A 12,646-nucleotide genomic window follows, 5' to 3' on the forward strand; every position below is an offset into this window, starting at 1 on the left:
ACTATTATCAGCAAAAAGTAATATCCTTTCGAACAATTTCACCCACATTTTGTCATGATTTTAATTCTTCATGTGCTCGATAATGATGAAGGGCTACTAACAATAGCAGGAAGATCCATTAGCAAAACTTGAAGAGACTATGAAGTAGCAAAGACCAAATCTAAACGGGTTTCACAGATATTGGTATTTTCAGCCAAGCAATGTTGGCAAAGCAGTGCTGGAGATTAATAAAACGTCCCACCAGCCTGGTCGAAGGTGGGTTGAGGGGAAGATATTACAAGAATGTCAACAGAGAGGAACATGTGAGATTTCACATTGGTTGGAGAGGGAAACTAAACTTTCTTTATAGGAGTGTGGAAACCTCTCCCTAACAAACGCATTTTAAAAAATTTGCCCATAGAAGACTATCTGTTAGCAGTAAGCTTGAGCGGTTAAAGAACAACTCATCCTCTAAGGACCCGATCGGCAATAGCTTTGCGTTGGGAGGTGATGAGGGACCCTATGGATCCCTAGGAAGGGAAATTCCAGCTTCCAATGTAGCAGCCAATGAGTTGGCTAGATAAGCTTGTTCTCAAATTATGAGTTGGCTAGATAAGCTTGTTCACAAATTATAAGCCAAACTTAGGATTGTTGTTTTCTATTTTCGACCAAGGTGGCAGCTTCCACCCCCGTTGATTGCCATTTTGTTCTGTCCTTTTCTTAATGAAAGTTATCACAAATAAGACTTTAAGCCTAACTCTTTCACCCACCCAAGTCTTTGACTAAGACAAGACGATCTTCCTACCAAGATGCCTCTTTCGTTGTTTCTCAATTGAGTGAAGTAGTTGAATTGCATTTCTCACCTCTTGCTTAGCTCTGTAATGCAATTCATTAGCTCACAGAATTATGCTTAATAATCTCGACCTGTCATCACTTCCTTTAGGACTATTTGTATTAGTATGTTGTACCATACTTAGATCAATAAACAATTAAATATAATTTGGGCAGCAAAGTAAAAGGAAGTAGAAAGAAATGAATATGCAATGGGAACAAAAGTCATTGCAAGAATCATAATGTCATGTTTAAAAAATGTATTAAAAATAAAAACTGAAAATTATTATTTTCTAACTAACCCTTTTATGTTACAAAAAGTCGTTTCGAAGTAGAATATTCCACATCTTTACTAATAGACAGACACGATATAAAAGATAAAAACAGAGAGACGCAAGCCGTGAGCGGTCCACGTCGAACCAAGGAAAAGATAATGATCAATCCATGTTGTCTCATTCCGAGATTCAAAAGCTCCATTACCTTGTAATTCAACTGCCTAAAGAAGAACGAGGAGGAAGAAGAAGGATATGGGTGATTATGGTTCAAGGCTAGTGGTGTCTGTAGATGTGAAGAAGAATCCATGGCAACAGAAACTTCCACTTCACAACCGGTGGCACCCGGAGATACCGCCGGTGGCGGAGGTCAAGGTGGATGAGCTCTTCAAAGTCGAAATGGTGGATTTTAGCGGCGGAGCAATCACCAAAGACTACTCTGCTGAGGACGTGAAACATGCTGACAACTCCTTTGTAAGTCCTCTCTCTTACACACATACATCTTTGACTCGTCCCTGAGTTTTGTATTGGAAAAATTCACACCAGACCCAGTTTACAGAACAAAATAAAGGAGCGATATTTTCAACTTGGCCTTCGGTTTGGAAATTGCGTCCTTAATGGGCAAGAAAGACAAATTAGTTTCTTGTCCTTTGTCTTATCTTGTTATCTTTTTGTGTACTTTTCAACGGTTGCTACTTCGATTAGAGGAGACTGGGAAATAAAAGAACCTAGCAGAACAAACTCAGTTTCCTAAGTTTCTGTGTACTTGTAGTCATAATTCATGGCTCCTTCTACTCCAAGACTAGTAGTTCCGATAGACTTGAAAAAAAAGGCATGGGATCAAAGTTTACCTCTTCACAACCGGTGGCACCCACTTATACCCCCAGTTGCTGAGGTTCACACGGATGAGGTCTTTAGGGTTGAGATGGTGGACTGGACTGGAGGAGTTATTGGAGATAACCACTCTGCCACTGATGTCCAGTTTATTGACCTTTCAATTGTAAGTATAAATAAATACTAACCTTATCCAAAATTTCACTAACTGTTGCTCTTTTGAGCCTTTAAACAGCCTAGCCTGACATTTGGTAAAGCTTTTAGAATCTGATGCTTGAATTAACAGTAAGCTCCAAAGAAGAGAGATTTAAGTGTTAATAATTGGCTGTTATGTTTTTCACTAATGCGTAGACTCATTATCTGAGTGGCCCAATTAGAGTTGTGGACAAGGATGGGGTTCCGGCCATGCCAGGGGATCTACTTGTAGTTGAGATCTGCAACTTAGGCCCTCTCCCAGGAGATGAATGGGGCTATACTGCAACATTTGACAGAGAAAATGGAGGTGGTTTTCTTACTGACCATTTTCCTTGTGCAACCAAAGCTATTTGGTATTTTGAAGGAATATACGCATACTCTCCTCAAATCCCAGGTAAACGTTCCAATCTGAAACAAAGCTTTCAATAGGAATTGGTAGCATAGGTACCTTAAACCATATACGCCTTCCAGGGGTTCGATTCCCAGGTCTAACTCATCCTGGAGTTATAGGAACTGCACCATCTGCAGAACTTCTGAACATTTGGAATGAAAGGGAAAGTCACGTTCAAGAAAATGGCCTTCAGACTTTAAAGCTTTGTGAGGTTTTGCATTCACGGCCATTGGCCAACCTACCATCAGCAAAAGGTTGCGTTCTTGGAAAGGTAAGATAGTGAAGTTCCATCATTCATCGATACATAAAACGATTAATTCCAAATTCTACAAGAAAAATAATGGGCATACTGATTTTTCCCCTATTCCAACATCCCTTGCTCCATTGCTTCAAACTAGATCAAAGAAGGCACAGAAGAATGGGAAAGAATTGCCAATGAGGCTGCAAGAACTATTCCAGGAAGAGAAAATGGTGGAAACTGTGACATCAAAAACCTCAGCAGAGGTTCAAAAGTCTACCTTCCAGTATTTGTGGAAGGGGCAAACTTGAGCTCAGGTGACATGCACTTCTCTCAGGGGGATGGTGAAGTCTCGTTCTGTGGAGCAATTGAAATGAGCGGTTTTCTAGAGCTTAAGTAAATTTCTCAGCATGGCTTCTCAATCTCTTAAGATCTTTAGTAGCAGAATTTTAAAAACAAAGAATCAGTCGGTCCATACAGACATTTATAAATATTAGTTGTTATCTTCTCGTTCAGGTGTGATATTATAAGGGGCGGAATGAAAGAGTACCTCACACCCATGGGGCCGACTCCTCTGCACGTGAACCCAATCTTTGAGATAGGTCCAGTTGAACCAAGATTCTCAGAGTGGCTAGTCTTTGAAGGCATCAGCGTTGATGAAAGTGGGAGGCAACATTTTCTTGACGCGAGTGTAGCTTACAAGCGCGCTGTTCTCAACGCCATCGACTACCTCCACAAATTTGGGTACTCAAAGGAACAGGTCCAATAACATTCTTCGGTTCCCTTCTACAAAATATATTGCCATTGCGAGTTCTCCAGTTCCAGACCTCACACGAACAATATCACAAACACCTGATATGCACACAAAAACTAAAAACCAATTCCAGTGCAATACTATTATTGAATTGAATATAATAAGATGTGTGAATTCAGGCTTACCTGCTGCTGTCGTGCTGCCCATGCGAAGGAAGGATCTCCGGGATTGTGGATGCGCCTAATGCTATGGCTACCCTGGCAATCCCCACCGCCATTTTCGACCAGGTAGCTTCCTTCAACTGGATCGATCCATTCACCCGCTCTACTAATTGTTAATCCACTCTAACTTGGACCGACACTCCCCAGCCCAAACCGAGTTACTCTTTTTCCTTAAAAACATTTGGTTTCTTTTTTTCTTGAAAAAAATTACATTNAAAAAAAAAAAAAAAAAAAAAAAAGCACACGAGAAGGCACGAGAGTCTAAGTCCTAAAAATGTTTTAAAACGTCGACAATATCTTAGGTCAATTGACAAGTTTTTTCTATCACATAAATTCGTAGATTATTCGTTTTAAATTGAGAGAAAATCAGTATTATCTCAGATCAAATGCATAAATTTCTAAAAAAAAAAAAAAAATTGTTGGACATGAATGTATAACAAAATCTGTGAATGAGCAGGACATTCGCCCAAAGGCGAGCAAAGTTCCAATTGGACCTCGTGTACTAAAAAGGCCAGATGTCCTGAAATGCAGCTATGATGGGAATTTGCCCATCACCAAGAACCCTAGCGCCACATCTTAAAACATGGTGGATCCTTTCAGCTTCTTCTTGGTCTGAATAAACCATTACTGTTATAATAAATTATTCATCGTTTTGACTGTCTGTAATAGTACTGACGTAATAGATATACCAAGTCTTTAACTTTTATATTCTGTCCTTTGCTACTAAACTTCAGGGTTCCTAAAATAGACGCCAACTAGCATAGATCTAGAGAAATTACCCCGAGCTTCTTCTGCCAGAATTCTGCCATTCTCTAACTGGCTAGAGCATTACAGAAGGCTATCATATCAAATATTGGATTGGTATCAGTAGTAGATTGAAAGAGTACGATGGTGAGGCAGAGATGGGAACTGGATTCCAAAGGACCAAAGCCAAAGATCTAACTCCACGCTTAGAACCTGCAAAAACCAAATCTTTCAACTCCATATTTTGAGAAACCAAAGCATCAGCAGATATACTTTCTGACGTTCTTTTGAACACAATCAGATGCTAGGATGATGAAGTACATATATGGATCGAAAATTGTCTAGAGATTGTAATTTTGGAATACCTGTTTTCCTGATTTCTGACTGATCAATTCTCTCATTTTCTCAACTGCATATATCGAGCAAGCCCGGAGTTCTACTTCCTCCTCGCTGCCTGAACCAATTTCATTGTTAGCATCGATGATGTTAGCGAGTGTAGAACTATACTTTAGCACCCCAAGCTGTCGAAGTACTGCAGGAACGATGTAGTCAGCCATAATGGTGATTGAACCAATGTCATTGAACTCTCCGTATCCTTTGCCACGGAATGCACCCCAAAGGTCAGCAGCAAGTATTTGAGCTCGTTTGTATAGGAATACCTGGTGGCCTTTGTAGAGAGAGTGGTCTCGAAAGCCTAATGTAAGGAGATGATGAACATGTCATACAACCATCTCAAAATATTCTTCTTAACGTATGCACCTACGTAATGATACTAACATATTTCCTAGAATGATATAAGAGTCGATACCAGGAAAGTGTCGTGTGATAGCAGCAACAAGCTTCACAGCTGATTTCCCACAGGACTCCACTATATTAGAAGCCTTACCCTCGAAGCTTCTCTCTAGTTCGAATCCAACCTAACACATGAAATAGAATGATCTCACAAATATATTTCCTTACAAGGAGAAGTAATTGCAAGTCAGAAGAATATGGTCCATATCAAAAGAGTACACATATACTAGAATCTACTGATGGAAATTGTTCTCACCTCATGCAGCAAGCGAACCCGTTCATCTTCCAAAGGAAGTGGTCTAGGCCATTTCAACAGTTCACGCAATTGAGGGCCTGATCACATACAGCCATCACATTGATAAAATAATCAATGAAATAAGATTATAAGGTTAAGATGATATCATTTGTCACTTACCAGTGTACTTTTGCAGGCGATCAGCATCAAATGCTGACTTGTCATTTTGAAGAGCAGCCTTCAGTCCAGAGGCCAAGTGATCATAGCTCAAGTCCTTATCTGAATCCGAGAGGAAGAAAATAATTGTTATTGAAGCAAAATATGCCTTTGATGCTAATAATGGGTATAAATTGCCTCTGTAGATTATAATATTGCATTTAAACGTAGAATGATATAGCCCACTTATATGACCTCCACAAATGTCAAACTGAGATGGACACTGTCTCTCGAGTTGAAATTCTATTTCATCATTAGAATTTGAATCTGTTCAATCATACCTTTGAAATCATTTTGACCTTATTGTTTCTCTATTATAATGGTTATAAGCTAAAATTGTTTCTCTAGGCATACATCAACACTGGAAGATTAACAAGCTTCTCTGGCGTTCTAATTGTGCTAATCGCTCGTTGATCAATGGCTTTGAGTTCCAATGCTATCTAGAATATCTGGAGCGAGTAGAGCATGATATTGAGTTTGGTACAACACGAGGCTCAATTCAAAGATTTCTTGTTCATAAGATGTCGAGCCTCTTGCAATCAGGACATTCAACATGCAGGGGCGTTCCATATCGAATTTACAAGCGTAGAGGAAACACTTAATTCCTAACTGATTGATGAAAAATAAAACAATAACCAAATAAGACAAATAAAAAAGGAGTGTTGAATTTTACCAGGCCAGAAACAGAAATTCAAGGCGTCCAAGACGAACAAGTACTGGACGGTTAACGGACCATTATCAAAATAGTGAATCCCTTCAAAATCCCAATCAACTTTCGGGATCGACTCTATAGTATCCACCACTTTCTCAATCCCTACAGTATCAAAACAAAAACCAAACAACCGCATTTACCATCGCCATCATCGAACAGAAAACACAAAACACACACGGCGAAGGACTGAACCTGAAGAGTCGACAAGGACGTGGGAGGAGTGGGTAGCAACCCAAGCAGAGGTTGCCCTAACATCATCCATGGCGGCTGTGTTTGATCCGTAAGAGTGTGGGCTGCGACTGCTGTTTGCGTAATTTTCTCCCCCTTCCCCGTTTCGAAGATTCCCGCGCCGTGTCGCTTTCAGCGCGCATGGACAAGCACTTTTATCCGCTCAGAACCAGAGCCAGTGCCTGAGTCTGCTTTAGGAAGGCCGTTACTTTCGACCACAAAAATCCCCCATTTCTAACTATCTGTCGGCCCGTGGTTCACGTGCGTCCTTATTACCTTTGGGCTTCCACGTTCCTTTTAGGCCTGTAAACATTGGGCCCAGCTCCATTAATTTCATATATGTTCTTCATTAATTTCGTTAATTACATGCTATGTATTCATAATACACCTACAATACATCTTAATCGGCAATTTTTTTCAAATAAAAGTGTATTAAAAGGTAAACATTAAGTTAAACTTGATTAAGTCCATGTCAATTAGGAGGTAAAAATGGACATTTTTTCTATATAAAAAAGAAGACCCTGATTCTGTGGAACTAATGTTACTGTCGATAGAAATAGGTATACGAGAGNAAAAAAAAAAAAAAAAAAAAAAAAAAAAAAAAAAAAGAGGAGAAAGATAAAGAAGGAGGAAAAGAGGGTATTTGAGTCGAAACATCGATGCCGGTACCTTTTTGGTTTCAATCAGCGTTTTGATGGCCATAAGGCCGTTCAATTTCAAAGTTTCTCCCAATCACCATACCCATCTTTCTTCCATTTTCTCTCCTCCTCTCTTATCCGCCTTCTCTCTCCGCGAATCGGCGTCTTCAATCTCCCTCATCTTCCGCCGGATTGCTTCGTCGGCGACCTCTCTATCTCGTTCCCAACAACAACATCCGCCGCCTCAACCGCCGTACAGAACAAAGCCGCGTCTGCGTCCATTATCCCCGCAAGAAACCCTGGCGCAGAAGATCGGGAAGTCGATTCGCCGCCCTGGCGCTCCTTCGAAGGCTAGGGTTTATGCGGACGTTAACGTGATCCGACCTAAGGAGTACTGGGACTATGAGTCGCTCACCGTACAGTGGGGGTAACTTTTTTTCTTTTTTTTTTTTTTCTCCTCCGATGTATTTTATTTTATTTTATTTTTATATTAGGGATAGCTTTTTTTCCGATTTAGTTTGATTGGCAGAAGGAGCAGGGGTAGAAATGGGCCTGGATTGGTTTGTATTGGAAGACCTTGTATCTTTTAAAGTCCTTGTCGCAATATAAAAGTCTATGGAGACTTGATTCACTACTCCACAGACGCGTACTTGCATGAGCTTATACGAATATGGTTCCTTTCATTTTGGAGCTTTCTAATCTTGGGATGGGTTATGAATTTCATTTCGTAAAAGAAGTTGTGCATTTGGATGTAACTAATGTTCTTGGCTTCTTTGTTGTCCGTCTCTGGATGATATTATGTTCATTTTACAGGGACCAAGATAATTATGAGGTCGTGAGGAAGGTGGGGAGGGGGAAATACAGTGAGGTGTTCGAGGGTGTTCATTGCACTGACAATGAAAAATGTGTCATTAAGATTCTTAAACCCGTCAAGAAGAAAAAGGTGAGCTTTGTTTTGTCAAGAATATTGCACGGACGGTTTAACATTGTTGTGTAAGAGTTGTTGTAATATAGGCATTTCATTGACAATGGGAACTAATATCATGTGTGACATCGTGTGTTTTCTTCTTTTATAATAGACATCGCAGTTAATCTTAAGCATTTGATCATTAAGTTCTTAGGAAACTGATGGCATTGGTTGATTTTTTGCTTTTGTATTTGTGACTCTTCCTTACTCTTTAACATACAATTGTTAACTATATTAATGTATAATGTATCCTCCGTCCTTGTCTGTACTCCAAAGGCGCATTTTGGTAGCTTTGCCATTTTCTTTAGTAGAGTTTCGTGCTCTGTCATGCAAATTTGGACTGTCCTATATTTTTTAATCATACGTGTTTGGGACAATCAGGGGACCATGGAGGTTCAAGAAAATGAGGAAAAAAAATAAGTAAACAATTATTCGGCAACTAAATATGTATATGTATGCATTTAGTAACTAACGAATAAATAAAAAGATACAAAAACCTGTAAAAGTTAAGCCAAAGGGTAAAATGAAACATATAATTGTGTTCAATAAAATTCAAGTGAGTGGCATGCAAAGATGTGGGAATAAAGCAATTTGTTCAAGGGACTGCTGTGGTCGGCGTTCCCAATGTCATAACATTTATACCAACCGAGATGGTATAAAAAAGAGTAAGGCTAAGCTCATGGATTTTTCAAATTTAATTTGATCAAACGTATCCTTGCAATGTTAATATCCTATGGAAAATGTTCTGTTGTTGTGTTTGTGTCGATGCTCCTGATTCAAAGATTTGATACCTTCCTGAAATAACTTTATGTACTTCAATGTCATTTATTTATGTCTTTAGACAATTTCGCTAGTCTTGTTTTAGTCTCTGGATGCAATTGTACGTTCTAGCAAATGACTATCTATTGATTATGATCGCTTCATGTTGATGAGTATTTGCATGATTCATTTGCTTAGGATGAGATATACAGTACTAAGTTGTGTTAGTGTTCATCATTCCTGTCTATCGATATTTTTGACAAATTGAAGCTTCTTGTCTTTGGGAATATTCATGGATGTCTGATAATCAGATTACAAGACCCACATTTGATGTGCACACTTGCATATTGGTCTTGTTTCACATTGTTTTTATTGTTGAAGTTAAATCCTTGAAAGATCTTTGTTGCTAACTGTTCTTCTTTTGTTAATGAACAATTTATCACGTTATATCTTTAGCATCTTTTGAGCATGTTTTCAAGTCCTTCAGAATTTGCAAAGACATGCTTTTTCCTTTCTATTGATTTGAGGCTATTGTTTTCTCAAGATGTCATATTTCATATTTTGTTTGTTTTATTCGATGCAGATCAAGAGGGAGATAAAAATACTGCAGAATCTTTGTGGAGGGATAAATATTGTGAAGTTGCATGATATTGTTCGAGACCAGCAATCAAAGACCCCAAGTCTTATATTTGAGCACGTTAACAATATTGATTTTAAAGTTCTATATCCAACACTTGCAGACTTTGATATTCGCTACTACATCTATGAACTTCTAAAGGTAAGCATATAGTTTCAGATCTTTTCTATTGCCATGATAATTGAGCTTTTTTTGTCTTTCTTTTGCATGCCAACATGTTGCCAGTGTTGCAGTTGCTATTATAACTATCAACCCTCAACCCTCAACCCCACAATTTTATTTGACTTTGCTGACTCTATGTGTGTCCATGTTGTTGGAACTGTATGTGTAGGCATTGGACTATTGCCACTCACAAGGAATTATGCATCGAGATGTCAAACCTCATAATGTGATGATTGACCATGAGCAACGTAAACTTCGTCTTATAGATTGGGGCCTTGCTGAGTTTTACCATCCTGAGAAGGAGTATAATGTTCGTGTTGCTTCAAGGTTGTTTGTTTGTTCTCTTGGTGAAATCTGTTTTATATTTAAATTAATATATTAGGGTTTATTTAGTGGCGATGTTCCCTTCAATATTTTGTTGGGTACATGCAGATATTTCAAAGGTCCAGAACTTCTTGTTGATTTACAAGATTATGACTATTCTTTGGACTTGTGGAGTCTTGGCTGCATGTTTGCCGGCATGGTGAGTAATTGGTTAATCTCCACAATTTTTTACAATACAATTTTCTTGTCTAATAATAATTGTTGAATTTTTTAATAGAGGTTCTGACGTCTTACTATTGTTTATTTGAGTTATATATAGGGTTATTTTGTCATTGTAAGCAACTGGAAAACAAATTGGACTCAGTAAGTTACGGTGGTCTTTGTACATAGTAGTATCTTATGGAAGTGGCATGTCTTGCATTTGGCGGTGCCTTCTGCATCAAAGTTATAATGTTGTCTCATTTGAATTTGGCCATCTTTTCATGATATTTGTGCTTATTGGAAATTTCTATTTTCTAACCCCCCAAAATCTCTGTGGATAGAGTGGATATTATTCTACTTCCTGTTCATCTTGAGATGGAAGATGACTTGATTGTTCCATATTCTTGTTTAGCTTTCTCTTAAGAAATATTCCACCTTGTCTAGAACTGCTTTATGCTTATTATCATAATTTATGCTGTCAGATTTTCCGTAAGGAGCCATTTTTCTATGGACATGATAATTATGACCAGCTGGTTAAGATTGCTAAGGTATGGAATATTCTTTAATTCAATTCGTATTTTATTCTATTCTTGCCACAAATAGAATTTCTGTGACATGTTTTTGATCTATCCATGTGTACTTTCCAAGTTTCTTATCCATTATAAGCTACTCCATATTTTATTGGAATTTTTCCAGGTTCTTTTATCTTTTATTGAATGAAAGACTTCAGTTTAATTTAATAGTGCACACTGTTTGGGTGTCATTCATCTGGATATAGTTTTTAATGGATAGAATGAGTTAACGTACTGCCCTTGAGAGGTGAAGCTCGAACTTGATGTTTATGGTCTTTTGCTGGAACAGGTGTTGGGGACAGATGAATTGAACACATATTTGAGTAAATATCGAATAGAATTAGACCCACATCTTTCAGCTCTTGTTGGGAGGTTTGTCCGAGGACTTGACTCCTTGCATTTCTTTTTTACAATGGTTGACCACTTCAACTGCGTTTTTAAGTCATTGCTTACTTTATTTTTAATAAATTTGATGAAGGCATAGTCGTAAACCTTGGACCAAGTTCATTAATGTTGACAATCAGCATTTGGCAGTCCCTGAGGTAATAGTAACAGACAAATGGTCATGTTATGATTGGGCTTTATGTTTCTTCAAGGATAATTTTTCTGATCATATTTATTATACATTTGAAGGCTGTTGACTTCGTTGATAAATTGTTGCGCTATGATCATCAAGAAAGGCTAACTGCTAAAGAGGCAATGGTTTGTCACTCAACTAAAGTGTTTTATCCTTTCTTTTATCTTGAATGATCTATGTTCATGCAATCTTCCCCCTATTGTATTGAATGCATTATGTTAGCATAGTTTATTGTGATGTTCTAGTTGTATGTTGCTATTAATATTGGGTTGAAGATATATTTTGACAAGTTTGAAACTCCTGACAATAATTATACGAGTTACTTGGCCTTTTTTTTTTCGGTAGGGGGGTCATTGTTGTGGAAAAATTAATGATTTGAAATTAAGAGCATTCAAAGCTTGAAATATGTTTGGAAAATGTATCGCTAGAAATTCTAATAGATAGGTTTTTAACATTCTTTTGGCGGAGGCTTACTACAATTTTTGCACCCCATTGATATAGGAGAACTGGGAGATCCTTCCATTCCCATTTACCCTACCCCCGTTGGTGGTCTTAGCATTGCTCCTTTATCCATTTATATAGCTTCCATTTGAACATGTTTCCACACATACAGTGTCATCGAATGTTCTTTAGTAAGATGCATTTGTCATTACATCATTGTCTATATCGATATTGATGGGTTTCCCATACTAGAAGTTCAGGAAAGCACTGTAAAGGTCCTTGTTAAATTGATCATGCAACAACAATATGTCAGGGTTAAATGAGTTTTTAACTGGTAGAGGGAATATTAGGCTCTGAGATATAATAGTTGGTTTCTTTTCGATTTTTATGATGGGTGGTGGTGTTGATGTAAATGCAGGCCCATCCATACTTTTTCCCTATTAGGAATGCAGAAAGCAGCAGAACTCGGAACCAGTGAAATTCATTCCAGGTTGGAAGCTGACAAGTGTGCTTCTCTCTCTCTAATCTTCTCGTCTCTGTATTTTTGGCCATGCTCAGTTCTGTGATGTTTAAGAACTTCCATTTGGTGTAACGAGGAAATGTGGTCATCCCTTGTGTGCTGTAAAACCAAGTTATTTCCCGTTATTTTTCCCCCAAATATTTGGCTAATTCTGAAGTAATTTCTTTTTCAGTGGGTTAATTCTGAAAGCATTATTTCCTTGTGCA

At 38.2% G+C, this 12,646-nt stretch overlaps 3 protein-coding genes across 7 annotated transcripts; 2 read left to right on the plus strand and 1 right to left on the minus strand.

Moving 5' to 3' along the window:
- The first annotated feature begins 1,137 nt into the window (after nt 1-1,137).
- Nucleotides 1,138-4,421, plus strand: LOC111803545 (formamidase-like). 5 transcript variants are annotated; one of them, XM_023688003.1, is made up of 8 exons: nt 1,418-1,556; nt 1,855-2,082; nt 2,268-2,505; nt 2,583-2,773; nt 2,901-3,136; nt 3,257-3,500; nt 3,674-3,781; nt 4,173-4,421. In XM_023688003.1, exons 2-8 carry the CDS (start codon nt 1,864-1,866, stop codon nt 4,293-4,295), a joined length of 1,359 nt encoding a protein of 452 aa, XP_023543771.1. In that variant the 5' UTR covers nt 1,418-1,556; nt 1,855-1,863; the 3' UTR covers nt 4,296-4,421. The 5 variants fall into 5 exon arrangements, with proteins under 5 accessions (XP_023543772.1, XP_023543768.1, XP_023543770.1 ...); XM_023688001.1 differs by having other exon boundaries at nt 1,540-1,556; nt 1,788-2,082; XM_023688004.1 differs by having other exon boundaries at nt 1,138-2,082; nt 2,622-2,773.
- LOC111803547 (queuosine salvage protein-like) lies at nt 4,328-6,884 on the minus strand. The gene is made up of 7 exons (XM_023688005.1): nt 6,607-6,884; nt 6,376-6,516; nt 5,667-5,765; nt 5,508-5,584; nt 5,268-5,376; nt 4,825-5,153; nt 4,328-4,672 (listed from the first exon to the last, which is right to left on the minus strand). Exons 1-7 carry the CDS (start codon nt 6,674-6,676, stop codon nt 4,580-4,582), a joined length of 918 nt encoding a protein of 305 aa, XP_023543773.1. The 5' UTR covers nt 6,677-6,884; the 3' UTR covers nt 4,328-4,579.
- A 355-nt stretch (nt 6,885-7,239) lies between these two features.
- Nucleotides 7,240-12,646, plus strand: LOC111803949 (casein kinase II subunit alpha-like). The gene is made up of 10 exons (XM_023688571.1): nt 7,240-7,707; nt 8,094-8,223; nt 9,590-9,784; nt 9,975-10,132; nt 10,238-10,328; nt 10,813-10,878; nt 11,192-11,274; nt 11,381-11,444; nt 11,536-11,604; nt 12,339-12,646. Exons 1-10 carry the CDS (start codon nt 7,337-7,339, stop codon nt 12,396-12,398), a joined length of 1,287 nt encoding a protein of 428 aa, XP_023544339.1. The 5' UTR covers nt 7,240-7,336; the 3' UTR covers nt 12,399-12,646.

This window comes from Cucurbita pepo, chromosome LG10 (assembly GCF_002806865.2).
Source record: "Cucurbita pepo subsp. pepo cultivar mu-cu-16 chromosome LG10, ASM280686v2, whole genome shotgun sequence".
In the NCBI taxonomy this organism is placed as follows: Eukaryota; Viridiplantae; Streptophyta; class Magnoliopsida; order Cucurbitales; family Cucurbitaceae; genus Cucurbita; species Cucurbita pepo.

Coding starts and splice junctions, on each gene's coding strand:
- LOC111803547 (XM_023688005.1), bottom strand. CDS start 6,676: ATGGATGATGTTAGGGCAACCTCTGCTTGGGTTGCTACCCACTCCTCC. Junction 6,517..6,606: donor CGTCCTTGTCGACTCTTCAG/GTTCAGTCCTTC, acceptor TTGATACTGTAG/GGATTGAGAAAGTGGTGGAT. Junction 5,766..6,375: donor GAATTTCTGTTTCTGGCCTG/GTAAAATTCAAC, acceptor TCTCGGATTCAG/ATAAGGACTTGAGCTATGAT.
- LOC111803545 (XM_023688000.1), top strand. CDS start 1,864: ATGGCTCCTTCTACTCCAAGACTAGTAGTTCCGATAGACTTGAAAAAA. Junction 3,137..3,256: donor AGCGGTTTTCTAGAGCTTAA/GTAAATTTCTCA, acceptor CTTCTCGTTCAG/GTGTGATATTATAAGGGGCG. Junction 3,501..3,673: donor TTGGGTACTCAAAGGAACAG/GTCCAATAACAT, acceptor GTGTGAATTCAG/GCTTACCTGCTGCTGTCGTG.
- LOC111803949 (XM_023688571.1), top strand. CDS start 7,337: ATGGCCATAAGGCCGTTCAATTTCAAAGTTTCTCCCAATCACCATACC. Junction 11,445..11,535: donor AGCATTTGGCAGTCCCTGAG/GTAATAGTAACA, acceptor ATACATTTGAAG/GCTGTTGACTTCGTTGATAA. Junction 11,605..12,338: donor TAACTGCTAAAGAGGCAATG/GTTTGTCACTCA, acceptor ATGTAAATGCAG/GCCCATCCATACTTTTTCCC.